The 27,712-nt window shown below is 38.8% G+C and overlaps 2 protein-coding genes across 3 annotated transcripts; both read right to left on the bottom strand.

Annotated features, from left to right (window-relative positions):
- Positions 1 to 3,206: 3,206 nt before the first annotated feature.
- On the bottom strand, positions 3,207 to 27,712 carry LOC139935038 (uncharacterized). Of its 2 annotated transcripts, none has more exons than XM_071929490.1 (4): positions 27,504 to 27,712; positions 27,150 to 27,184; positions 10,383 to 12,988; positions 3,207 to 4,253 (listed from the first exon to the last, which is right to left on the bottom strand). In XM_071929490.1, the coding sequence occupies exons 1-4, from the start codon at positions 27,548 to 27,550 to the stop codon at positions 3,873 to 3,875; spliced, it is 3,069 nt and encodes a 1,022-aa protein (XP_071785591.1). In that variant the 5' UTR covers positions 27,551 to 27,712; the 3' UTR covers positions 3,207 to 3,872. The 2 variants fall into 2 exon arrangements, with proteins under 2 accessions (XP_071785591.1, XP_071785598.1); XM_071929497.1 differs by lacking the exon at positions 3,207 to 4,253 and adding an exon at positions 8,414 to 9,241.
- Positions 12,983 to 16,485, bottom strand: LOC139935055 (uncharacterized). The gene has a single exon (XM_071929508.1). It carries the CDS (start codon positions 16,141 to 16,143, stop codon positions 13,219 to 13,221), a length of 2,925 nt encoding a protein of 974 aa, XP_071785609.1. The 5' UTR covers positions 16,144 to 16,485; the 3' UTR covers positions 12,983 to 13,218.

Genomic DNA, 27,712 nt, shown 5'->3' with positions numbered 1-27,712 from the left:
CTTTGTTTTGGCAGCCAGCTAGAAAGTTTACGCAATCTTACTATGACTACGCAACTCAGTGCCCGGCCAAACATGACGTATATAGTGTTTTGTTAAAAGAGGGCGGTTTGAATGTAAACATAGGTCACATCGTCTATACAGTTCGTTAATTTGCTGACACCATAAAGTCCCTGTCAGCAAGCAGACATAATCATTTAGATTAGTTGATACTTTACATACATGGGGGTAATTTCTTACAGAGATTTGAAATAAATGAACATGTTTGGACAGCTTCTCTTTACGTGAAACAAAGATATAATTTTTATTCAACTGTAATGGGCATACATTTTTAAGGGGTCAAATAATCAGTTATCTAGTAAATTATACTAGGTGTGATTAAAGTGTATTCATAAATACCCCGGACAGTTTCGCTACTCCTATTGGCGGAGAGCGCGTCACGTGGGGGTGTTTAAATAGTTGATAATCACCTGGGCCCAATTTCATAGTGCTGCTTAGAGGCCGATTTTGTGCTTACTGTGCAATTTTTATTTTATAGCGCTGCTAACCGTATGCACACGAAAAGGCTTGTTAATTTTCCGGTGCTTTCGGCACGAAAATAAATGACGTCACAATGCAAATCCATGGTAAATACCCAATATGGCCACCCAATTTTTCTGCTAATCTGTGAAATACGCTAAGGCTTAAGCAAATTTTTCTGCTACAGTAAGCACGCAAATTTCCTTACCGTTAAGCAGCCAGGATCGCTGCCACATTTACAAAACTCTCCTTTTGGCTGAAACAATCGTACAGAAAGTTGGTTTCACAACAGAGAACTACAGTGAAGCATAATAAGCAATACACAAATTAAACAAGTTAAATAGTTATGTCCCTCCATCCGACGTCACTTAACCCTGGTCGGTGCAAATATGTTAATGCATACACACATAAATATATACCACGATACGCCAACCACCAATTGGGAGCCAACCCCAGTTTGAGAATTGGATCCATTGAAAATCCAAAAATAGCCTGGGGAAAATAATCCAGCCGGAATGCTAATGTTACAATTACCTTAATGCCCAACTGGACTCACAATAAAACCATTAAACAAATAAGTGTAATTTATTGATTTTTGATAAAAGGAAATACATAAGAGTAACTATAAATATAAATATAAATATGAATAGTGAACTGGTGGCTACAACCATGGGTTAATCTCTTTTGAAGGAGTGGTGGCTCTTAAAAGAGCCGGTTTGGTCTCGATGTTTCGAACAGTTAGTCTGCTCGTCTTCCGGAGAAATACATAAGACTTGGAAAATACCCTTTTCATTACAATACATTACAATACAAAACAATTTCAATGTGGCATGATAACTTTAAAAGAATTTGGTTAACAGATATAATGAGAAATTAAAATGATGTACACGTTCCTTAATCATTGAATAAATAACGGGTTAAAACAAAGAATGACAGTTTAACAAAATAATATAAAGCATGCACACAGTCGTTGTGAAACTGAAAGGACGTTGAAGATGCCTTATCCAACTCACAAACAAGTTGAGAAATAAAATCTTCAAATAGTGCAAAAAAACCGTAAAGATTATCCTAAAGATGCATCTTGTAAGATGAAATTAAGAGACACACATGAAATAAATGAGATCGATTTCTCAAAGTCAGTCATTATTACAAGGCATTGGTGCTGGAGTTATGCTGACTAAAAAATACATGTGTTTGATGGATTTGTGAATAGAGCCCTTGATTAATATGGGCCCCCCAACCTGACAATAAGAATGTTGGATGTAAATTAAGAAAGAGTCAGCCTCCTCTGGATGTAAATCTTGGAATTGAGAAACAAGAAGAACATATTGGGAAGTCAAGTCCGCAAAACAATTTCTGTTAAACTTGCCTTGGCATAATGTGAATTTGAGTCGTGTGACTTCATTTTAAATAGGGTCTGTGAAGTTGATAAACTGTAAGAGGCAGAAAAACTATGCCTGTGGAAAGTGAAATTGAGGAAAATGTGAATGGTGAAAACAAAACTCCTAGACGGCCATCATTCATAAATGTTTTTTACCTCAATATAAAGATTTGCAAAATAATGTCAAAGAGAAATGAAGGGCTCAGATTTCATCTGCTTAACAGAAGCATGGATAGATGATAATAATAACAAGTCATGGAGTTGATGCATCATTTCACTGAAAATGTAAACAATTTAGCTTATGAAATCAACAAGAAGAATAACAAATGAATAGTGATGAGAGAGTTTAACTATTGAGAAACTAATGATGGAGCATGGATGCAAGCATTATGTAACAGGTTCAATAACAGAAAATGCCTCACTAATTGATCATGCATAATATGTCAGAAGAAAACATAACATTATAGCAACGGTTAGGTCAACAAATTATAGTTATCATGAAGCCTCAAGATGTTACTACCAACAAATTATATTTATTATGAAGCCACAAAGTTTGAGTTGATGCAGAGTTTTCAACACAGTTTGTATTACACGTGTATAGTACATTAGTGTGTGGAAACTAACTTTTGCGTAGCTTTGCAATAATGTGTAGTGCTGAAGTACCCTAAATAATTAAAAATAATTAAACTGCAAAGACAAATGTTTTAAATATATATGAATGGTAATACTGCGCAACAACACAAGTGCATGCGAACATGAGGAGAACACTTAAAAGTTGCAATAAATAAACAATATTGCACAATATAAATAATATTGATTTATAAATATTTGATCTTTGATCATCAGAAACAATATGCGGTTACACAAGTACAAGGAAAGTAAGACATTATATGTTTGCGACTTTTAGGTTTGAGCCAGAAAGTAAAAAGAGGCAAGCGGCTGGAAAAATCAGCATGATTAAATTCACTTTTACTTAAGAAGAAATCGATGAGAAAACGAGAAAATGGTACGTATATCAGGATGATACAGACGTTTGTGAGATTAATAAAAGCTTAAATCTAAGTTTGCTGGAGAACAGTGAAAACAAACGAAAGTTTAGGCACTAATAATAACTTTGTTTTTCTTTTCTTTAATAGATACTCAAAAGCGATGAAAAGAAATGTGAAAGGGTAGTCCGTATTTTCAACGGATGGACAAAGGGAGGCAACCAGTAAAGCTCTGAAGACTGCCATATACTACTTTGTCCCACATCCAAGTACTATCTCTATGATTATCTTCATCAACAGACAGCCGTGTAGTTCAAATTACTGTCTACATCAATATTCAAAAGTAACCTTTAGTCTTTCGTCCATGCTTGATTCTTAATCATGTTGTTAAAGACTTAGACTTGGGTAATCGTCAGAGATCAGTCTTCTCACTTGGTGTATCCCACCATATTCACAAAATAAAAACATGTGAAAATTTGAACTCTTGGTCCCTAAAGTTGTATAATTATGGACAAAAAAGCACCCTTGTCCTATACGAAGTTGTGTGCTCGCAGATGCTTGATTTCGGGACCTCAAAATCTAATTCCGAGGTCTCGAAATTAAGTTCGAATATTTTAGTGAAAAAATTACATCTCTCTCGAAAACTATGTTACTTCAGAGGGAGCCGATTCTTCTGATGTTTTATACTATGAACAGCTCTCCAATGCTTGTTACCAAAGTTTTTATGTCGTTATTGAGTGTAAACTATTGAAATTAGCACATTTGTTTATTTTGTATATTTATACATATTGTTCTTTTATGAGTAGGCTTGACAAAGCAAATTTCCAATTATGCACGATACAATTTAAATTGGTTTGAATGATACTAAACTGATTTGATTGGATTATAGTAAATTCAATTGAATGTAGATGAAAAATGGAAATGAACTGAATTAAACTGAATAGACTGTAATTGAATTGAACTGAATACAAGTAATTTGTGCCACATGATTACTTGACTGATTCACAATCGTCGCAAAGTGGGTTATCGACTACACATCCACTTTTAGATCCGTCATTACTCGTAATGACAGCTTGCGTGAACTGTGTTTCCATTTCTGGAGGGTCAACCTCCCGCTCCGATGACATCATAGTCGCTCTACTGGTTGCGCTCACTTTGGAAACATCGGTGCTGGACTGTCCAGATCGATTGGTGGCGCCCGATACCTTCTTTGCCCACATGCCTCGTACTCGCTCGGTGAACGCGAAAGCAAAGAACGACATGGGTCCCTGAAGGGTGAAGATGACAGTGATGACGAAGGAGAAAGCACGGCCCTCAAAATAACCAACGATGAAGATACCAAACCATAGCAGACCGGTAGCTACAAAGGTCTGTACGGGAAAAAAAAAGAATTTAAATATTTGAAATAATAGATGTTAAATATGCATCGGGATAAAGAATATTAAATTTAGTTTTTACCCATTAACCGATATGTGTTAGCACTGTGGGATTCAAGCCCACGACCCTTGCAATTATATAGCAGTGTCTTACCAACTGGACTACCGAGATTGCCCTGGTAGCTAAATGCAGTTTGTAAAAATCATATTTTTAGATATAATAGATGTTAAATTTGCATAGGGGATGAAGAGTATTAATTTTGTGTTCACCCATGCAACGATGTGTGATAGCACTGCGTACTTTTCCGAGTCCCGACTACAAAATAGGTGCAATTATGTCATTCACCCGTCTTATTATGAACAAACCACATAACATTTTCCCAAGTTAAGAAAAATACACTTTTGCTCAGGGTGGAATGGGAGGAATGTTATCGCTCGGTAATATTTGGACTGTTCCTCACTCGGCTTCGCCTCGTGAAATGGAACAGTCCAAATTTTACCTTGCGATAATATTCCTCCTCCCATTCCACCCTGAGCCACTCAATATTTGTATAATATTCTTACTCGTGTTGATGTCCAGAAAGATCTTGGTATTTTAATTGACTCACTTTCATTCCTCATGTTAATACTAAACTGCGCCAATAAAGTATCTAAACACTTACAAATTGTCAGATATATCGGAACCTGAAATAGTATGCCAATAAATAATTATTCATTTCGAGTCACCGTTAATTTCTGCACATTTTGACACATCTTGTGTTGCGCTACGATGTTGTTTAGTGGATTTATGGACACTTGAGTGGCTTAAGGTCGAGTTTCAAAAGTGGTAAAAGCCCCTATTCAAGCTAAATCGTTGTATTGTGACGAGTAAGATCAGCGTTTCTTTTGCCCACCTTTTATAAACGACTTTTTTTTGTCGCTTGTTTGATAAATCGGTTGTGATGAACATCAGCAATAATTGTCAGTAACCAAGCAAAGGGGTCAAAGATGGGAGGCTTACAACAATATGGGTTAAGAGCCAGAATCCCTGATTATGATGAGATAGGGAAAGGTGGTTCAAGACAACAGGAAAGATGGCTCAAATGACCAAACAGGAAAGAGGACGGATCGTTGGTTTGATAGAAGCAGGTACGTCGATGCGAGCTGCAGCTCATGGTTACAACGTCACCAGCGACGGTCAGTAAATGATGAAATGGCTACCAAGCTCAGGGAAATGGGGACGACCTGTCAAGGAGTGGCCGTCCGAGGGTGACTTCTGCAGCAGAATAAAGTGAACAAGTCCATAATGCCTGACACCACTCTCGAGGGATTGCGACGCATCCTGATCAGGAAATGGTGGGGGATTGACCAGGGACAGATCAGAGGTCTCATTGGGAGTATGAGAAGACGACTCCTTGGCGTTCAGGACAGTGATGGAGGACACACTAAGAACTGATGAGGACAGGATGTCAGCAGTTTTAGAGTTAAAGATACGGCAATAAATGTCATGGTCAAGTAAACGAAACGAGTTTGTGTCTTTTGTCTTGATTTTGTCTGTGTGTGGTGCTTGTGCGAGTTCCCTTCTGGAATTGGGGTGAATAGGGGCTTTTGCAACTTTTGAAATTCGACCTTAAGCCACTCAAGTGCCCATAAATCCACCCAACAACATCGTAACGCAACACAAGATGTGTCAAAATGTGCAGAAGTTAACGGTGAATTAAAATGAATAATTATTTTTTGTATACTATTTCAGGTTCCGATAAATCTGACCATTTGTAAGTGTTTAGATACTTTATTGGCGCAGTTTTTTATCAAAAATGCTAATCGCATGGGTGGTTTAGTATGGCGTAACTTTCGGACCTTAAAGAATGGGCATGTTGTACGTATGTTTTTTATACAATGATTTCTTTGAGATAAGTCAATGTTTATTTTGGGCCCCCAAACTTGACCAGTGTTTTGCTAACACTAACAGTATTTTAAAAAACCCGTGGCTGTTCTGAACAACATTTACCAAGTTGAATATGGGTCGGACACAATGGTTTGTAGGACACACAATGGGTCGGACACAATGGTTTGTAGGACATAATGGGTCGGACACAATGGTTTGTAGGACACAATGGGTCGGACACAATGGTTTGTAGGACACACAATGGGTCGGACACAATGGTTTGTAGGACACAATGGGTCGGACACAATGGTTTGTAGGACACAAAATGGGTCGGACACAATGGTTTGTAGGACACACAATGGGTCGGACACAATGGTTTGTAGGACACAATGGGTCGGACACAATGGTTTGTATGACACAATGGGTCGGACACAGTGGTTCAAAAATGATGTCGGACTTAATCGTGAACATCGGACACAATCGTGCGTAACATACGTACTTTGTTTTGTTCTCTCATCAGACCTAATCTTGAATTTTGTACATCGTATTTAAAGACAGTGGACACTATTGGTAACTGTCAAAGACTAGCCTTCACAGTTGGTGTATCTCAACATATTTTATGCATAAAATAACAAACCTGTGAAAATTTGAGCTCAATCGGTCATCGAACTTGCGAGATAATAATGAAATAAAAAATACCCTTGTCACACGAAGTTGTGTGCGTTTAGATGGTTGATTTCGAGACCTCAAGTTCTAAACTTGAGGTCTCGAAATCAAATTCGTGGAAAATTACTTCTTTCTCGAAAACTATGGCACTTCAGAGCGAGCCGTTTCTCACAATATTTTATACCATCAACCTCTCCCCATTACTCGTCACCAAGAAAGGTTTTACGCTAATAATTATTTTGAGTAATTACCAATAGTGTCCACTGCCTTTAACTCTATTTCAGCCCATCAAGCACATAGACTAGAAGGAGTTCAGTTTCGTTTGCTCAAATTTATTAAAAGGACACTAAATAAAGGCACTGGTTATAACTTGGATTATCTTGAACCACGTAATGTGTACATACTTCCAGCCCTTACACAGAGAAGAATATTGGATGACTGTCTATTTATCTACAAATCTATCAACAATCATTTGTTTTAGCATCACTGGTTTCAACCCCTTTGGCTTACATGTACCTAACCGTAACACTAGACAGTCTAATAAACACATCTTATATTCAATACAATACAATACAATACAATACAACTTTATTGTCCATGCAAGGGAAATTCCTTTGACCTTTCTGGCCACATAAAGATACAGTCACCAGAAATAAGGTACCACGTTAAAAATGGAATAAACCTTACCACAGAAAAATAGTGGGCCTAATAAATACAGAGTTAAAAAGCGAACCACAGACAGATAAAAGGGCATATATACGGGAAAAGAACACTAAACAACAACAGAAGTAAAAATGCACTTACAACAAAGGCATTTAGATACAGAATGATACAGTAACTCACCGTTCAAGCTGGCCATTATATAATTGAATGGCAGCCGGAACAAATGAGCTGCCACACCTCCTGGTTCTGATGGCTCTTTGAAGAAATCGATTATTCTAAGGCTTTTCTGGAATTTCAAATATTTCTGAAATTTCAACTAATACGATTGAATATATTTAAAAGGAGTGATTTGTATAAATAATCCGGTGGAGCCTGCTGAATACCGATAATTTTGTTGGCATCTTTGACTACTCTACCCAATTTAACCTTTTGAGCCCCCATGTTCCCATACACACAAACTAAACAGAAATTCAAAATACTTTGGAGGAAAGATTTGTAAAATAATTGTAAAATTGCACGATCAACATTGAAAGAGTTAAGCTTTATAAGCAGAAAAAAATGTGCCAAGGAATCGGGTAGATATGACAAAGCGTGTTTTTTTGTCAAAGGATTTCCTCCACATATAAAAGTATCCATGGTTCTTGTGATGTGTTCGGAGCCTCTTCTTGTAATTCTTTTCGTGATCAGGTTTTTGCGTGCCGTATCATCTTCCAGTAACTAATGTGTATTTAAAGTTTTTTTTTTTTTTTTTTTTCATTTATTATTTCCTTTTATTTTTTCCCCATGTAAGTTTTGTTGTTATTTATTACTATCAACAAATATTTTTTTAATTCTATTTCTTTTCTATCAGACAAGTGTGTTTTGCAGTATTTCATTTTTTATTTATGCCTTCAGTATATTTATATATAGATTTTTTTTCAATTTTTTTTTCTTGTATCTATAATGGTTTATCCTTTTATAATGCAGGCATGCTTTTAAAATATATATTATTTATTTGTAAAAAAAAAAACACACATTCATTCAGGTTTATCTGTTTCTGTTCCCAATTTTAATTTATCAAGCAGGCTTGACAAAGCAAATTTCCATTATATGCACGATAAAATTTAATTGAATCGAAGCCATTTGGTTTGAATGATACTAAACTGAATTGATTGGATTGAAGTAAATTCAATGGGAGACTTTTGGGACGTAGGTGGTAGCAGACTTACCAGGTAAAATCCGTTGTTCTTGGGCATGTGCGCACGCTCAGAACTACGCAAACAATGGAAATTTACCTGGAAAGTCTGCTGCCACCTAGCGTCCCAAAGTCTCCCATTGAATGTAAATGAAAAATGGAAATGAACTGAATTAAATTGAGTAGACTGTAATTGAATTGAACTGAATAATTTAAGAAATTTGTGCCAAATGATTACTTGACTGATTCACAATCGTCGCAAAGTGGGTTATCGACTACACATCCACTTTTAGATCCGTCATTACTCGTAATGACAGCTTGCGTGAACTGTGTTTCCATTTCTGGAGGGTCAACCTCCCACTCCGACACCATAGTCTCTCTACTGGTTGCGCTGACTTTGGAGACATCGGTGCTGGACTGTCCAGGTCGACTGGTGGCGCTTGATATCTTCTTTGCCCACATGCCTCGTACTCGCTCGGTGAACGCGAAAGCAAAGAACGACATGGGTCCCTGAAGGGTGAAGATAACAGTGATGACGTAGGAGAAAGCACGGTCCTCGAAATAACCAACAATGAAGATACCAAGCCATAGCAGACCGGTAGCTACAAAGGTCTGTGCGAACAAAAAATGCATTTAATTATCTAAAATAATAGATGTTAAATTGGCATCGGGGATAAACAATATAGGTTTTCTCGGACAATTTCGGAAAATGAGCAGCCAATTTAACCACCAGCCTATTCTATTTCGCATGAAATCGAATGCTACTGAAAAGGGTCATTCGATTTCGTTGTATGATTAGTCAAATGTGATGTTGCGTCATTCGATTTAACAAAACAATCATTCAATTTAACAATTCATCAAAGCAGCATTCAAATTCGCAGACGCTTCTTGGGGCGTATGTGTCACGAAAAAGAATGACGGTATGCTAAATTGAACAGAGTGCTAAAGGAATTTGACTCGACTCAAAACGAAATTGAATGGCCGAATTCTGAATTTGAAACGCAGTAAAAACCGGAGATGCAAAATAGCTTTAATTCGAACGCATGAAAATGAAATTGGCTGCTCATTTGTCGAATTTGACCGAGAAAACCTATATTAAATTTGGTTTTTACACATAAACCGATGTGTGTTAGCACTGTGGAATTCGAACCCAAGACCCTTGAAATTATATATAGCGGTGTCATACCAAGGACTACCCAGATTGCACTGGTAGCTAAAGGCAGTTTGAATCCAATGTTTAGATATAATAGATGTTAATTTTGCATCGGGATGAAGAGTATTCATTTTGTTTTCACCCATAAAACGATGTGTGTTAGCACTGTGTCTTTTCCCAAGTCCCAAATTACAAAAAGGTGCAACTATGTCATTCACCATTATATGAACAAACCACATAACATTTTCCAAAGTTAAGAAAAATACACTTTTAAATTTGTTTTATTTTAATCTTGTAGTAGGTGTTTGACGTTTGTGCGGCACCTAAATGTAGCCCGAGCCCTAATTTAGGTCCGGGCGACAATTCGATACAGGTTTGGGGCTACATTTAGGTTTGGGCGACAATTAGGGCTCGGGTTACATTTAGGTGCCGCACAGACGTTTGAACCAAACTGCAAGTAATGCGCTTGCTAAGCTGAATGAAAAGGGGAACCAGAAACAACTTAACCTACATGGTTTAGTAATTTAACTGTTAATTATTATAGTTTAGGGACTTCAGCAGGTTTTAGTTGTATAACTTCTTACACTTGAATTCACCTACCTTCACAAAGAGACTCAACTCCATGTAGAAAGTCTCAAGTCGTCCTTTCTTCTTACGGACCAGTTTAACATCCTTCCGAGACTTCCTAATTCCCACCAATGTGACAGTAAAGAACACCGCGTTAAGAAACATGAGACACGACAAAGGAATGGCCACCAGGTAGATAGCAGCCTCCCCACCAGATATCATGCAACCGCTGTAGACATTCTCCCTCTGGCCACTAAGCTCAGCAAAGAAGTGCAACAAACAGCCAACTCCAACAACGACAATGGGAGCACCCCATCCGTAGAGCGAGTACAGCCGGAATACTCGCCCGTCGTTAGTCAATCCTGTGAACCTCATACGAACACCGAGGCCGAATGTGCGCACAAAGTGGAGAGAGATTATGTTACTCCAGAAAAAGACAGCCATCAGGAAATAGTGGATAAGAACGGCGAAGGTGAGACAAGAAGCCTTTGAACCCAATGTGAGCTGAGACAGAGGGGACCCAACTGCTATGAGGAACGTCACCAATAGTGCAAACAAAGCAACCAGAAAACTCATCATGTTCTTACCAGGCAGATTTCTCAGTTCAGGGAACATGTAATAAGTGAACAGAGACATCGCTAGAAACACTAGAGATATAGATATACCAACCATTGATAAAATTATTTCGCTAGTGTCGTATTCAATCTGGGGGTAGTTTGAGGTTTCGGTATCAGAATAGCACACTGCTATTTTTCCTTGTGACATCATGATGACATCACTAGATGATAGATTTCGGCCAGCTGCGTCACGATACATCAGCATTGAGCCCATCATGGTTACGTTATACTCAGTTAAATCTAACACAATGATTGGGCAGATTAATTTGACACTGCAAGTCAGAACAGACAGTCCAGTTTGTTTTCCTGCTGTATGGGTTATTTCTTGCCGCGTCCTGAGCGATGGAAGTACATAAGTCTCATTGCCCAATGAGAACTCAATGTAAGAAACCCTTTCGACTAAAAACCTTTGGTACACATCCAAAACAAACTGGTCGAGCTCTTGACCTTGCTTTGCACATTGATCCTGCAGGAGCACTTGATCGAAATTCCTTATTCTAACTGTGGACACTGAAAGAGACATGTTGGTGAACTCCCAGCACTTTGTTTTATTCAAGGCGTCTAAGACCAACTCTGACACTGATTCGATACTTGTTGTGTTGCTGACTTGAGTCAAAGCGAATAGAATGTACGGGTACGGCATTTTAATACGAGAGCAACTTTGATTCGGATGCGTTTTATTTGAATCATCGGGTTTTAGTTCAGTACTCTCGACCGAAACATCACCCAATATCTGGTGGAAAAGAATCGAAGAAAACGCTTTCTTATCATCAACGGGGAATTCGGTTTGGATAAAAACTTCACACGAGAATCTCCCGTTAGAAACTTGGGTGTCAAACCTTAAAGAGTAGTTGCTTTTGTTCCTGAGAGAAACACACGTGAAACCATCGTCTGCAACTATCTGACCGAACGGACAGAAGAAGTCACGACACTCACCGGTCGACTGTTCATAGATTTGTCCATGGTCGCATGTTGGCTTGACAAACGTCGTGTCGTAACCACGACGACTAATACCTGCACCCTCCAATGGCGAGAAATCGAAAAGTGCGCTGATTGGCAACGGTCCTGGATACTCGGGCGCATCAGTATCAGACCTGTTGTTTGGGGGACCTGTAGTATAGTTTCTACCTGCTCTGTCAGCCGCAAGACACAACGAACAGTGTATGTTAGCCGAATCATTATTCGGTAACCGGTAGGCGCGGCACGCGTCCCAGTTCGGCGAGTCATTGCATTGATCTGATCTAAACGACAAACGAAACGGCGCCACCTCCCACGGAAAAGATGTAGGCTCGAAAACTGCTTTAACAAAGCAATTTTTTGCCACGAGTGAAATATTTCTTCTGAATGCAAAATCAAGATCAAGATCGGCCGGGGAACAACCAAAAAGAATAGTCCAAAATGTGACATTTGGGGAGTCGTAACCGTTACACAAAGCGCATTGAATGTTCATATAATGCACTCCATTTGCAGCGGTTACCGGGAGAAGTGCAATGACGTCACTAAGGTGTTGAACGCTTTTTAATGAGTGTTTCATCTGACAGGCATGCAATTCATCTTCTGTTGCACCCAATCTACAATCCTCTATCATCGCGTAACCTGCTTTACCAATACCTCTTACATGACCTCGAACAATTTTTTGAGTTGATCGTCGTGTGAGAATCACTGGTGACCACAGCGCCCTCAGTTGGCAGAGATACTCCTGAACCAATTCATGTGTCGCTTCCTCGGCGTATACTCGGCACTTATCTTCGGAAGTTGATACCTCGCCCTCGCTTGTTAAGGAGCTATTGACTTGATCATTGGTGCAATTGTCCATAATAACTAAAGTATTTACACTTGTCCCCGTCTCGATATCAGTACAGAAGAGAGTATAATCTAAACAACAGTCCCCATAAATGACGCAGAAAGGATCACATTTGCAGACCAGTTCAGTTGTTTCATGCGTTGACTTACTGCAGCTACCACAACATGAAGCGGTGCGAGTAAGTTGCAGTGTGACGTCATCCAATACAATCTCCAAACCTGACAGAAAGATTAAAGATTAAAGATTAAAAAGATTTTATTGTCATGATAAAAAAACATGAAATTTGTCTTCCCTGTGTATTAAAAGGAGACTATACAATACATACAAGAAAGGCATAGCAAAAATAGACAACAAGAATAGAATTACACATTACGGAAAAATATACAAATATAGAGATAAAAATATGTGGCGAGCTTGTAAAAAGTACAACAAATGAGAGTGAACCAAATTATCTCGACCATCTACTGTTAAAAAGCTGAATTGCACTGGGGAGAAAAGAATCCTTAAACCTGTTGGTCTTTAAGCGTAGTTGCCGGATCCTGCCTGAGTGGTTTTGGATAATGTGAGGGTGCAGAGGGTGGTTGGGGTCGCAAATGATCTTATTGATTTGGGAAATGATACAATCATTCATAATCTCCCGCACGCCTTTAACGTCAGCTCCAATAATCCTGCTAGCTCGTTTAGTAATACGTTGGAGCTTCTCAGAGTTAAATTGGGAGAGGGAATTAAACCAACAGACACAACAAAAGCTTAAAATAGATTGAATTGTACTCTGATAAAAAAGCTTAAGAATATTCGTGTTAACGTTAAACGATTTCAATTTCCTTAAAAAGTAAAGCCGTTGATTAGATCTTTTATACACATGGGTAGTTTTTGCATTCCAGTTTAGTTTGCTATCAATAAATGTACCCAAATACTTCAACTCTTTGACAATCTCAACAGATTCTTCCTTGATTGTAACAGGTTCAATAGTGTTTGCAGTTTTACGGAAATCAAATACAATTTCTTTAGTTTTGTTTACATTCAGAACTAGATAATTGTTTTCGCACCAAACAATAAACTTAGTTATTTCATTTCTGTACCAAACCTCATCATTATTTGTAATGAGCCCTGTTAGGGCTGTGTCGTCTGCATATTTGGTAAGAACACACTTATTATTATCTAAATGGAAGTCACTGGTATACATAGAAAATAGCAATGGTGACAAAACACAACCTTGGGGAACACCTGTGCTAATGTGAGTGATGTCAGAAAACGTGTTGGCAAATCTTACCCTTTGTGGCCTAAAATTTAAAAAATCAGCAATCCAGAGGGCAAGATGTGGGTTAATATTCATATTTAGCAATTTACTTAGAAGAATATGTGGTTTAATGGTGTTAAAAGCTGAAGAAAAATCAATGAACAAGGTGCGCACATAGGTTTTAGGTTTGTCAAGATGTTCGTAAGTATTATGCAATAATGTAGCTAAGGCATCCGATACACCACGGTTTGCCCGGTAGGCAAACTGAAAAGGGTCCAACAAGTTATTAGTTTCATCTAAAAGTACGTCTTTAATAATATGTTCGAAACATTTCATCACGGTGGCTGTGAGAGCAATTGGTCTAAAGTCATTTAACTCCTTTGGCTTTGACATCTTGGGGACAGGAGTGATGGTTGATGCGTTCCAAATCCTAGGGACGATATGGTAGTCAAGGGACCATTGGAAAAGTTGTCTAAAGATTTCAGCCAGTTCTTTACAGCAGGTTTTAAGGATCCTTCCAGAGATCCCGTCTGGTCCTGCAGCTTTATTGGGTTTGATATTTTTGAAGGACTTTTCAACTTGGGCAGTTGTCAGCAGAGTTCTATTGTTATCATTGATGTTTGAAGCAAATGTAGCACACAGTTGATCTTTAGCTAGGTCATGGAGAGGGCTATTGTTATCAAACCGCCGGTAGAATTGGTTCAAGTCGTCCAGGTATTCTTTTGGATCTCCTTGAGGACCAGCCCATTTGTTACGATTTCCACAACCTGTGATGTCTTTCATGGCATTCCATCCACTTTTGGGGTCACCATCGTTAAACTTTCTTTCAAGTTTCTTGCCATAGTGTTTCTTGCAGAGACGGATTTGTTCTTTGATTTCCGAATTTAACTCACGTTTCACTTCATCCTCGTTATTGGAATGTGCCCGGTGCTTTTGTTTAATGAGATGACGAAATTCTTTGTTTAGCCAGTTTTTATTGTTGGGGTAAATTTTAACTTCAATTTCGGGGATGACTAGGTTTTCACAGAACTTTATGTAGTCAGTGATGACATCAGTAGTTTGATCAATTGAAGCAGGGTCTATAAAGATGTTCCAGTTCGTGGTTTCGAAACAGCATCGTAAGGTTTCGATGTTCTGTTTGTCCCATTTCTTGACTTTTTTGATGACTGGTTTTGTTTGCTTAAGTTTCTGTTTATATTTTGGAAGCAGGTGAACCATGTCATGATCAGACATGCCGAGAGGTGCCTTTCCATATGCCCGATATGCAGCAGGAATGTTTCCGTAACACTTGTCAAGAGTACGTTGACCTCTGGTGGGAATGTCCACATATTGGAAATAGTGGGGCATCACTGGTTCAAGATCACAATGGTTGAAATCACCTGTTATTATGTTAACTGCATCGGGTGATTTCTTTTCCAGTTCGAGTGTAATCCTTGCGATTTTGGCCGCAGCATTGTCAGCATCAGCTTGAGGTGGAATGTAAACAACAGTCACAAAGATCTGAGGGAATTCTCTTGGTAGATAAAATGGTCGTAGCCCCACCGTTATAAGCTCGATATCAGGCGAGCAGAGTTTTTCTTTAATACAGATGTTAGTACACCATTTACGATTCACGTAAATACAGACTCCACCGCCAATAGTTTTTCCCGATTCTTGGGTTCTGTCCATGCGTTCACATATGAAACCATCCATATCAGTCGAAGTATGCATATCATTAAACCAGGTTTCACTGAAGCACATAAAACTGCAATCTCTGTACTCGTGTAAGTACTTTGTATTTGCATTAAGTTCATCAAGTTTATTGCAGAGAGAACGAGCATTACCAGTAATAATTGTCGGAAGTGGTGGGTTAAGCTTCCGTCTTCGGAGACGCACTCGTAGTCCACCTTTCTTACCCCGTTTGCGTGGTTTCCGTAGCAATTCCTCTGGAATATCGAAACTGGGTGTGGCAGAAGCTGCTGGTGACCCGCGGAAATTCAATAGTTCATTTCGTGTGTATTCAATGCGTGCATGTTGTAATGGCCACTCGCATTCATACGTAGACTCGGAGGAGAGTGTAAAAACACTGCTAAAAATGCTCGAAACACATACTAAGATGGTGTAGATCCAAAACAGTTTTGCTCTATGTGCCATATTTAAGTGGACGGACGACCCAAACGTAAAGAAAACACAGACGATAAGGTGAAAAAGCAGAAATAAGGCAAGAAGTACAGAGGATTTTTTTATACAGGGTGGTCGCCACAGAGCAGCGCCGATCTTCAATCGAGAAAGACAAAAATAAACTTGAATCAAAGTTCTTTAGGAGCGCCGGACACTCTTCTTAATGGAAATACTGGTCTACATGACAGCTGCATTTGTTCCTGGCCGAAAAAAAATCCTGACCAAGCATGTGCAGTCTTAAAGGCATTAGACGCACGTTTGGTAATTGCCAAACCAATATTTTAATTTGGTGTATCCCAACGTATGCGGTTGCTAGAAATCAATGAAAGAAACAAACACATCCTTGGAGCAAGTTCGATCAGGGTACTATGGGTGCATTCGATTAGCTTCCCTGGGTCGACCCCGATGTGGCGTATTTTATTTGTTTCCAGGACGAACGTGGGCACACAATTACCCCACGTTCGTCCTCGAACCAGGAAAAAAACCAGACACGTCACCACGTGAGCCTTCCCCTTGGTGACGTCAGTGCACCTCGGGCCAGCCCCAAGAGCCCCACTTGTGGATAGGGTCACTTGGGGCTGACCCGAGGTGCACTGACGTCACGACGAGAAGACTCACGTGATGATGCGTCTGTTTTTTGTTTTTTTTTCAGGTGGAGCGTGGGTAAACATTTGCACACGTTCGTACTGGAAAACAAAATAGGCGACTTTTCCAGGACGAACGTGGGGTAATTGTGTGCCCACGTTCGTCCTGGAAAAATTAAAATACGCAACATCGGGGTCGACCCAGGGAAGCTAAACGAACGCACCCATTGTCGACTAGTGGTTAGTTAGTGACGTACGAAGCGCATGCGCGCTGAAATAAAAGTGCGAACGACTCTAGTCGTTTTCTAGCGACTGTATGTGAACAAGGTGACCGTGAACCATAGAGCTTTGCTGTGAACACGTAAAAAGTCCATACTCACTGCTTTTTGAGAAAGATGTTACTACTCACGATGAAGGTGATACAGACTTTAGGCCTGAAGCCATTTGAAAGCACTCGAAATGTTTTGTAATTACCGAAAGTATCAAGTGCCCTTTTGGATCGGACGAGTTGGTCTTTGAAAAGCGTTTAAACTGTTTGTTATGAAATGCAAATGGTTACTAGATAATTTAAAATTAGAATGTAATGATCCACACGAACATGCCTCATTGCACGGTTTTTCTTTTACGTCGCGAAAAAAAAAACATGTTCGGTCATATTAAAATAAAGAAAAACCGTGTAATTTCCAGTGAAACTTGTGTGGATCATTATATTCTACTTTTAATTAATCTATTATGCCTTTCATAACAAACGATCCAAGGCAACGTATTCCTTTAGGTATTAACACATCTATACATATACATACTAATTGGCATTAGCGAGCCCGTATAGCAACGCCTGTTACGACTTTTTGTTAAAGAATAACATACTTAGCTCCGGTAAGCCCTAGAAAAGTTACTGGGGAAATAACATTATTCTTTCTGTACAAATATAAGTGATGGTATCTTCGTAATTACTTCAAACATTAATTACATTAAAACAAAAATTACTTGGAGGCACTGCAGTTGTTGATAATAAAGTTTTAAGATACAATTAATAATGAGGGTTTTCTTCAAAGGAGTGTGGTCTTAGAGAGAGGGGTTAAACCACTTCAATCTGAGAAACGTTTCAGCTATATCATAAAAATACTACCTAATACTAACTTTTAAAACGCAATTTGTTCAAAGGTTAATTTTGTTATAATTGTCATTTTTTGTTCTACGACGAACTGTTCTACGACAAAGTGTTCCTTTAAACATATAGGGCCTACGGGAGAAGTTTATTTGATACAATTTTAGCTGTCATTGATTGCTTTTATTATCATTGATTGTATTTTGGTGAATGCTCGTCCTTTATTAATTGGAGGAACGGCTTTCCTTCCCGTGTCTCTACAAATGGCGTGCTAGACAGGATTGAGTGCTCGACATTTTACTATTTTCATTTTGATATTGTTGATATTTTTTGTACTGTCTACGCCGTCTCTACAAAATGGCGTCGTAGACAGGATTGAGTGTCCGCCGTTTTACTATTCATTAAACTAATGTCTTGATATGCTCGCCTTTTTGCAGTCTACCCGCAGGTCACTCGATATAATAAGTTTTGAGTTGGCGTTGTTTTTTCATGCGTGACCTCGGTTTGAATATATAATTAGTCCAAAGGGCTTCTGAAATTTTTCAGCCTTATCTGAAAAGTATTGACAGAAATAATGTAGAAGTACATTGAAATGAAGAGCATATCTGTCGTGTTGTATGAAAAAAATCGTTGCAACTCGAATTTTAAAAAGAGAAATTTGTACGTAAAAATGGCTTCAAAAAGGAAGAAAACAAGTCACAAAAACACGGCAACTTTTCCCGTTATGAATGTCAGCAACAGTCTCAAGATTATTTCCTATTCTTCCCGAAAATGTTAAAAGCGAGACCGGATCGTACATATGCCAGTCAGGATACAACGATTTCCACCGTTAATCCAAAACTCCCATTACGAAAAAATCAACTATTAGACAGCATGGTTTTCCTGCACGGCGATTGGCTGACGGATTCATTTACACGGTCGGCCATTTATATGCAGTCTACCTGCAGTACACTAATCCCCATTGTTATTTATTTGCGGGGATATGCAGCGTTTTTTTCATGCGTGACCTCGGTTTGAATACTAATTAGTGAAAAGGGCTTCTGGAATTCGGTCATTTTCAGCCTTTTCTGAAAAGTCTCAACCAAAATAATGTACCAGTAAATTGAAACGAAGAGCATATCTGTCGTTATGTATAAAAACAATCGGTGCAACTCAGTTTTTAAAAAGAGAAATTTGTACGTGAAAATTGGCTTCCAAAACGGAGAAAACAAGTCACAAAAACACAGCAAATTTTCCCGTTGTCAACGTCGGCAACGGTCCTCAATTAGTATGTATGGATAGATTATTTCATATTCTACTTGGAAATGTTTAAACCGAGACCGGATCGTTCCTAGTCCAGTCAGGATACAGTGATTTCCACCGTTAATCCAAATCTCACATTACGAAAAAAAAAAACACACAAAAACTCACCACTAGACAACATGGTTTTCCTGCACGCTGATTGGCTAACGATGACATCATCGATTGATATCGACATTGTGATTTCGCGTTTATTTATGGTACCCTGACCAGCGAGAAAGCGTTCGCCATAACAACTAAAGGGCCTGTCTAGCATAAGCAGTGGGCAGTGCATAGTGTTTTTTTCTGTGAACTTGTTTTTGCTTGAATTCGAAACAAAAAAAGTGAAAAAAAAATGTGTAATTGTTTTGAAAATGGCAATTTCAGTGGTTCAAAAGGATTGTAATCTGGGGCGAATTGAAATTTGCTAAAATTTGCCCATGTGAGTGAAAGACCGCTGCACTATAGTTTTGTAATCTAGTATAGAAAATATAGTATTTGACCCCCCCCCCAAAAAAAAAAAAATGCTTAGCAAAACTGTTTGGTTTGCAAACAAAGAAAAGTGTATATAATAGTAAATCGGGGAAACTTTACAAAACACAGACAAAGCAACAATTCTAAAATCATTAAGTTTTCCAGAATTAAAAGGCTAAAAACGGAGCTTCAACGTTAACCACAATACATCAACAGAAAGAGGAAAGCACATTGTAAACACCCACCACGCCATCTTGGCCACCATCTACACGGTAAATGGTAGGTGGTTTCCCACGGATCGCCTGCTGTTAGAACCTCAATTGATGATGTCATCGTCAGCCAATCACCGTGCAGGAAAACCATCTTGTCTAATGGTTGTTTTTTCGTAATTTTTTTTTTTTGGACCACCGGTGGAAGTTGCTGTATCCTGACTGGAATAGGAACGATCTGGTCTCGGTTTAAACATTTCCAGGTAGAATATGAAATAATCTATCCATACATACTAATTGGGGACTGTTGCCGACGTTCATAACGGGAAAATTTGCCGTGTTTTTGTGACTTGTTTTCTCCGTTTTGGAAGCAATTTTTCACGTACAAATTTCTCTTTTTAAAAATTGAGTTGCACCGATTTTTTTTAACACATTACGACATATATGCTCTTTGTCAAATTACTGGTACATTATTTTGGTTGAGACTTTTCAGAAAAGGCCGAAAAAGACTGAATTTCAGAAGCCCTTTTGTACTAATTAGTATTCAAACCGAGGTCACGCTGAAAAATCACGCCTACTCGCGCAGATAAATCACAAAGGAGACTTATTAAATCGAGTTTCTGCAGCTAGACTGTATGGGAGTCAAAAATCTCCCATAAATGGCCGACCGTGTTAGTCGACGAGGTACAAAGAAAACCACGCAATTTTGAAGCATATTTGTGTAGATCATTGTATTCTACTTTTTACTAACATCTTTCTACCCATATGCATTTTATAACAAACGGTTACAGAACACAAAAACCAACTCGACCCATCCAAGGCAATGTGTTCCTTTAAGGATGTAGTTTTTGATGAAGATGATTATTATGTCGGCCACATATTATGTAAACGTGCAGAGGATAGCATTCAAATCATACTCAATAATACATCTGTCATTTTAAAGCTTTTTGGCAAGCCTGTTGTAGACAGTGATAAATTGCAGTCACCTACTTTTTCCCATTCAGTTGAGGTGGTTGATACTATTCAATTTCATAGCGGCCGACACACTTGTTTGTGAGCCAGTTGATTTTGGAGCTGTATTTGTTTGTCATGTAGAGGTGGCAGGAGGAGTTTGTGTTTCTCCTACAGTAAGTGTTTTAAAGGAACACGTTGTCTTGGATTGGACGAGTTGGTCCATAAAATGCGTTTTGTAACCGTTTTCTATAAAATGCATATGATTGGAACGATGTTTTAAAAGTAGAATACAATGCTCCACACAATTTGCCTCGAAATTGCGTGGTTTTCCTTTTACTGTGCGAACTAACACGGTCGGCCATTTATGGGAGTCAAAAATTTGACTCCCATAAATGGCCGACCGTGTTAGTCGACGAGGTAAAAGGAAAACCGTGCAGTTTCGAGGCATGTTTGTGTGGATCATTGTATTCTACTTTTACAACATCTTTCTACCCATGTGCATTTTATAACAAACGCTTTTCAAAGACCAACTCGACCGATCCAAGGCAACGTGTTCCTTTAATTGATAGCCACCGTGCAGTTTCCCATGACCACATTGTTTATAAGTAGCCACTCATTTTGTTTGCCAGATGGCAAAGCTAAGGGAAAAGTAGGGAAGTCTCCCTTGTATTTAGGGATTGTATTTTATTTTCATGTCCTCTGTTGGCAGATAGTAACAGTGACAATCGGTAGGCCTACAGTTTATTTTATCTGGGGCCAGTGGCCAAATGCTATAACTTAGTAAGTTTTTCTAAAAAAATATATTGGAAAGAAACATGCACCCTTTGCTGTATTAACTTTTGTTTAGCATGAGGATCACCTGTACACCTTATAGGTGACAATACAACCTTTTAGCTTCCTTTTCGAGTTGTTTAGGCCTATATTGAAATTTGTGTTTAAAGGTGAAACTTTTCCACCATATATATCTACAATATGTTGTTTATTACCTATATTTGAGGGTAGATTGTATCACAAACAGTACTGTGTGTTACCTGACATGGGTCGCCAGATCCACCTCAACGTTCATACCTTTTGGAATAGTCCAACCATTTTTGCAGGTTTATATTGTGATCTGTGAGTGTTCTTGGAGCGCAAGATCCACCTCAACGTTCATACCTAGAATAGTCCAACCATTTTTGCAGGTTCATATTGTGATCTTGGAGTGTTCTTGGAGAACTTTAGTTGCTCTTTTTGTTGTGTAGCAATCACATATTTATGATGATTTTGAGGTTGGTAGTAAGTCCAACCCATTCTGTGGTCTCAGTGTGTGACCCTAAATGGATCTGGTGGCCGAACACAGTTTACATTTGTTTAATGTCATTATAAAGTTTGTACACAAATATTCAGCATCCTCTCCCGTGGTAGTGTTTGATACAGTAATTATCATGTAGTTGAATCCTCCTTGAGGGAAAATGGGAAATTGATTGCCTCTTTACGAAATTGAAATTGATTAAATCAACAAAATCTCTAGTGGAACCAGCTTTGCTAAATTGAATGACTCCAAACCTATGTACATTTCGATTTGAATTCATGGGTACGTGTAGTGGCGGGTTGTGTTCAGCATTTATTGTCTGGCAAGTTATCAAATTGTGTATATTTTCATTGACTTCCAATTCCTATTTTTGTGACCCGAAATACTTTTAGTGTCGGGTCAGCATTTTATTCCTGAAAAGGATGATTTTGAGGTTGGTAGTAAGTCCAACCCATTCTGTGGTCTCAGTGTGTGACCCTAAATGGGTCTGGTGGCCGAACACAGTTTACATTTGTTTAATGTCATTATAAAGTTTGTACACAAATATTCAGCATCCTCTCCCGTGGTAGTGTTTGATACAGTATTTATCATGTATTTGAATCCTCCTTGAGGGAAAATGGGAAATTGATTGCCTCTTTACGAAATTGAAATTGATTAAATCAACAAAATCTCTAGTGGAACCAGCTTTGCTAAATTGAATGATGATTGTGTGTCATGAAAAAGACTGAGTGTGCTAGGAACTTGAGTGCCTCGAAACAAAATTGAATGACCGAATTCTGAATGTGAAACGCAGAAAAATTCGAACGCATGAAAATGAAATTGGCTGCTCATTTTCCAAAATCTACCGAAACAACCTATATTAATCCAACTGCTCCGGCCCCTGGTAACGTCACTATGACATCAAAGCCCTTCAACGAAATAATCAGTGGCGTAACTAGACATTTTCATTTGGTGGGGCAAGTGGGGGCAAAGATTAAATTTTGGGGGGCCAAAGAAGTGCAAGATTATTATTAAATGTGTTAACTGATATATAGTTGATACACACCAATGCAGTTCTAAAACAGTCTACATAGTCAGCAGGTAACAAAAGATTGCGAAAACAACAACATCTTAGGGAACTTGTCATTTTGTATAAGATAAAACTTTTTGACTGTATAAAAGGATTAAATTACCAACTGTGGTCACCAAGTACCAACTTAGAGTTGTACACGGCATTCTCAAATAGGCTTTGTGGGTGTGTAAATACCCAAAACATAATAATATTAGGCCAAGTAAAAATAGAAAAATAGAAATGTTTAGCGTCCCCGCCCGCTTCCTTTTTACAGGACACCTCTTTTTTTTCTTAATTTTTTTTAATGCAAATTTTTGTTGTTTTTGTTTTGAAAAAGGGTTATTTTAAATGATCTCAGCAAAAAAAATCTGAATGTCTTGTCTGAATGCCTTGACCAAACTGTTTCATTAATGTTTTGTGTATTTCAGCAGCAGAAAAAACAGTTGATATTTGACATTCATGGCGGCCATCTTGAAATAAAAAATAAAAAGCCCCTCCTCCTTCCTTTTTTTTGAGAAACCCAGACACTAAACATGTTTCTTTTTTTTACTCGGCCTTATTGTAACAAGTGTAAGCCATCAAAAAAAAAAAATACAGGATCGAAATTGTGGGTGTTTAATAATCACATTTTAGTTATGAAACGGATATTTAAAATAGGCCTACCTCTCAATTGCACCGCTTGCTTCAAAGGAGAAGTATGGTGGCCCCGAAGGGACATCGCATAACGCAAACGTGTGCGCACACGTATGCAATGTCGTGAAACAAATCGCGAATATATGCGCACACGTATACAATATCGTGAAACAATTCGCAAATATGTGCGCACACGTATGCAATGTCGTGAAACAATTCGCGAATATGTGCGCACACGTATGCAATGTCGTGAAACAAATCGCGAATATGTGCGCACACGTATGCAATCTCGTGAACCAAATCGTGAATATGTGCGCACACGTATGCAATCTCGTGAACCAAATCGTGAATATGTGCGCACACGAGTGCGATTTGTTTTGCAATGTGGTGAATTTTATTGCATACCATGTTGCATACCATTAGGATGATGTCATAGTTGTGGATAATTTGTTACCGATCTAGGGAGTACTGTGGCGCTATAGCAGGCTCCCTCTGTAAAGCATGTGTATACCCAGGAACTTGGCACCAGGCCAAGGAAGACCACACGCCTCGCTTGCCTCACAACAAAGACCACTGCTGCAATGACTACCACTTATCTCACTGTTGGAAAGAAACCCCCCAGATCATTAGACATTTTATTCAAAGGTATGCAACATGGTATGCAATAAAATTCACGACATCGCAAATAATATTCGCAGACGTGTGCGCACATATTCGCGAATTGTTTCACGACATTGCAGACGTGTGCGCACATATTCGCGAATTGTTTCACGACATTGCATACGTGTGCGCACATATTTGCGAATTGTTTTACGACATTGCATACGTGTGCGCACATATTCGCGAATTGTTTCACGACATTGCATTCGTGTGCGCACATATTTGCGAATTGTTTCACGACATTGCATACGTATGCGCACACGTTTGCGATATGCGATGTCCCTTCAGGGCCACCATAGAGAAGAAATGGTCTAAGCAACCTTTTTCGCTGGCCATTGTTTGCTGTTGTAAATTTCTCTGTAGTGCATCTGACCATGGAGGTAGAAATTTCTTCCTCCATGATCTGACTTTGTGTTTACGGAGCTATTAGTATTGGTCTGCATTCAGACCACCACGTATTTAACAGAACTTTGTCACATCCTGCACTCTCTGTAACCGCAAAACCACAACAATCATTTACCGCCAATACGATCGCGCGTGCGTTTCCACGCATTTTTCATGTTATAGTCCACATAGGGCCTACTGGTATGAATAAAAGTTTTCCTTTTTACGACAGCATTTTATGCAGCCTTAAACGATTTATATATAAGCCCTATGTATAAGAATATACTTATCTCTGATTTCATATGGGGGGCAAGAGGGGGGGGGGGGCAAGGGTTCTGATCGGGGGGGCGCCGGCCCCCCCCCCCCTGCCCCCCCCCCCCCCCCTCTGGTTACGCCACTGGAAATAATGGATGCGTTCAATTAGCTTCCCTGGTTCGACCCCGCGGTGGGTCACTCGGATCGGGTGAGCCCCTGAAAAGAGCTAATCCATGGTCTGTACTTTTTGAATGGGGAATCGTAGTGCATCATTACTGCATTTTGATGATATTCAATCAACCAACATTGCATTTGACTTTTTGTCTGGCACTAAAATTCCCCTTTTTGTTGTACAGACCATTATATTCAAATTTCTATGGAGTAGCAGATGAAAATGTAATATCATTTAACCTGGGGTTCGAGCCTCGTATGTTTAAAAAAGACTCATCAATTTGACTTTAATAGTATAGGTTTTCTCAGTAAATTTCGGAAAATGAGCAGCCAATTTAACCACCAGCCTATTCTATTTCGCACGAAATCAAGTGCTACTAAAAAAGGGTCATTCGATTTCATTTTAAGACTAGTCAAATCTACTTTTACGTCAATCGATTTAACAAAATAATCATTCAATTTAACAATTCATCGAAGCTGCATTCAAATTCGCGGGAGTGTTTTCGAGGCGTGTGTTTAGTCATTCAATTTCATTTTTAGCCAAGTTGTCTGGCCCGCCAACAGATGGTTGGTGAATATTTACAAAAACCAACAACTGGAAAAACATTTTTTAAAACACAAAAAAACAACATTCAAATGTCAGGTCTTGGTCAGTTTACCATTGAAGATCTCCCGAAAAAATAAAGAATAAAACAATCAAAGGTAAAGTCTACTGGACACATAAAATAAAGAAAATAAGGTTCACTCGATTTTAAAGTGAAGGTACGAAACGGTTTGCCTTATACAGTTTATCTGTTTATTCGTATTTCTTTAGTCGTACTTATTTGAATCCTCGGTGAGCGAAATTGATTGCCTCTTTACGAAATTGAAAATTATTAAATCAGCAAAATCTCTAGTTGAACCAGCTTTGCTAAATTAAATGATGATTGTGTGTCATGAAAAAGAATGAGTGTGCTAGGAACTTGAATGCCTCAAGACGAAATTGAATGACCGAATTCTGAATTTGAAACGCAGTAAAAACCGGAGAGGCAAAATAGTTTTAATTCGAACGCATGCAAATTAAATTGGCTGCTCATTTGCCGAATTTGACCGAGAAAACCTTTACTATAATAATCCTGCTGGTTGGCTTGACTAATTAAACTTACCGTGTGGCAAGAGTGATGCAGAAAATATGCACAACAATATCGTGGCTGCTACATAGCTGTTGCGTCCCTCCATGATGTTTCCGTCAAATAGAGTATAACTAAAGGTGCCCTCAGGTATCTCTGCCTCTCTAAAGTCGGCAATGCGCAGACAAATGCTCAGGTCACATCAACTAAGAAATCGTGCGCCTGCGATTGGTTCCCGACCGTCGGGATCACGTCGTACAAGTCGAAATTGTTCTACTCTTGCTAATGTGAATTTTTTCGAGCGGCGACTGTTTCAGATTGTCTTAAAATCATAATCAGGTCATAAATAATCGCCCACTGAAAGTTCCCGATGGTCTTAGTTTAGGCGCAGTGTGATCATGAAAAGTCAGTCGCCGTTTGTTTTGTTTTTTTGTTTTTGTTTTTACGCAAGGTCGACCTGAGGCCGGCTTTACTTCAATAGACCTATCAATGATGATAATATCACCGACTTGAACATCGCCACTCTGCAAGTTGGTCGCAACCCGTCAAAAGGTTTAATAAACATGATGTCCAATTTGACACCGCAAAGGCTGACGTGTTATCACGTGCCTTTTACTTATTTGTCTTGCATTGATCAGTGCAATACCTATTGGAAATTGCCAACTCCGGAACAAAAATCGGCCTTTGTTTAATTGAGAGTTTTGTTTACAATACAACTGCCTAAATGTAGTAGTTTTTATTAAGGGTTTGGTGAGTTTTGTATATTTTTTACCTTAATGCCCTTTAATATGTGATTGTCACATGTGCATAATATTCACCATTGTAAGGTGTCCCTTGTTTGTAGAACAGCAACCTAAAAGAAACAGAGTGTCGTTAATTATTATCGTTCATGTATCACAAAATTCCTTATGGAGCAACCCAATGCTTATAGAATTTCCCTAAGGAGACCCCTTTATTTTCCCTTGTCTGTTTTGTTCTTGGTCTCAATATGAGGTAGTGAAAATGAAATCACAAATCGGGTGTTCGTCGTCTCTAATGTTACCCTGAAAATACTGGCCCCGAACCTAGCCCTGGCGGCCTTACACTTTCGTTTTGTACTACAGTGACGTCCTGGACATCAGGGTACATTTCTGGGGCGGAAAATGTTCACAGCTTCATAACTCAAATCTTACCTGCAAGAAAGCACCAATTTCAACAGATTCACATTCCATGGCAGCATATGTTTTTCTGCGGTGGGTTGTGATCGTCATATATTCTTCACAAATCCATAATTTTCATGAAATAATGCAGCTCCCAACGTTAAGGAATTCCCATTTTTGTTCGTACTCTCACAGTCTGCCGTGTGTACGCAAGACGCACGACGCGCAAATTTTGAATTGTG

The sequence above is a fragment of the Asterias amurensis genome, chromosome 1, assembly GCF_032118995.1.
Source record: "Asterias amurensis chromosome 1, ASM3211899v1".
NCBI lineage: Eukaryota > Metazoa > Echinodermata > Asteroidea > Forcipulatida > Asteriidae > Asterias > Asterias amurensis.
The sequence above is the reverse complement of the archived record's forward strand: the minus strand, read 5'-3'. Positions and strand labels throughout refer to the sequence as shown.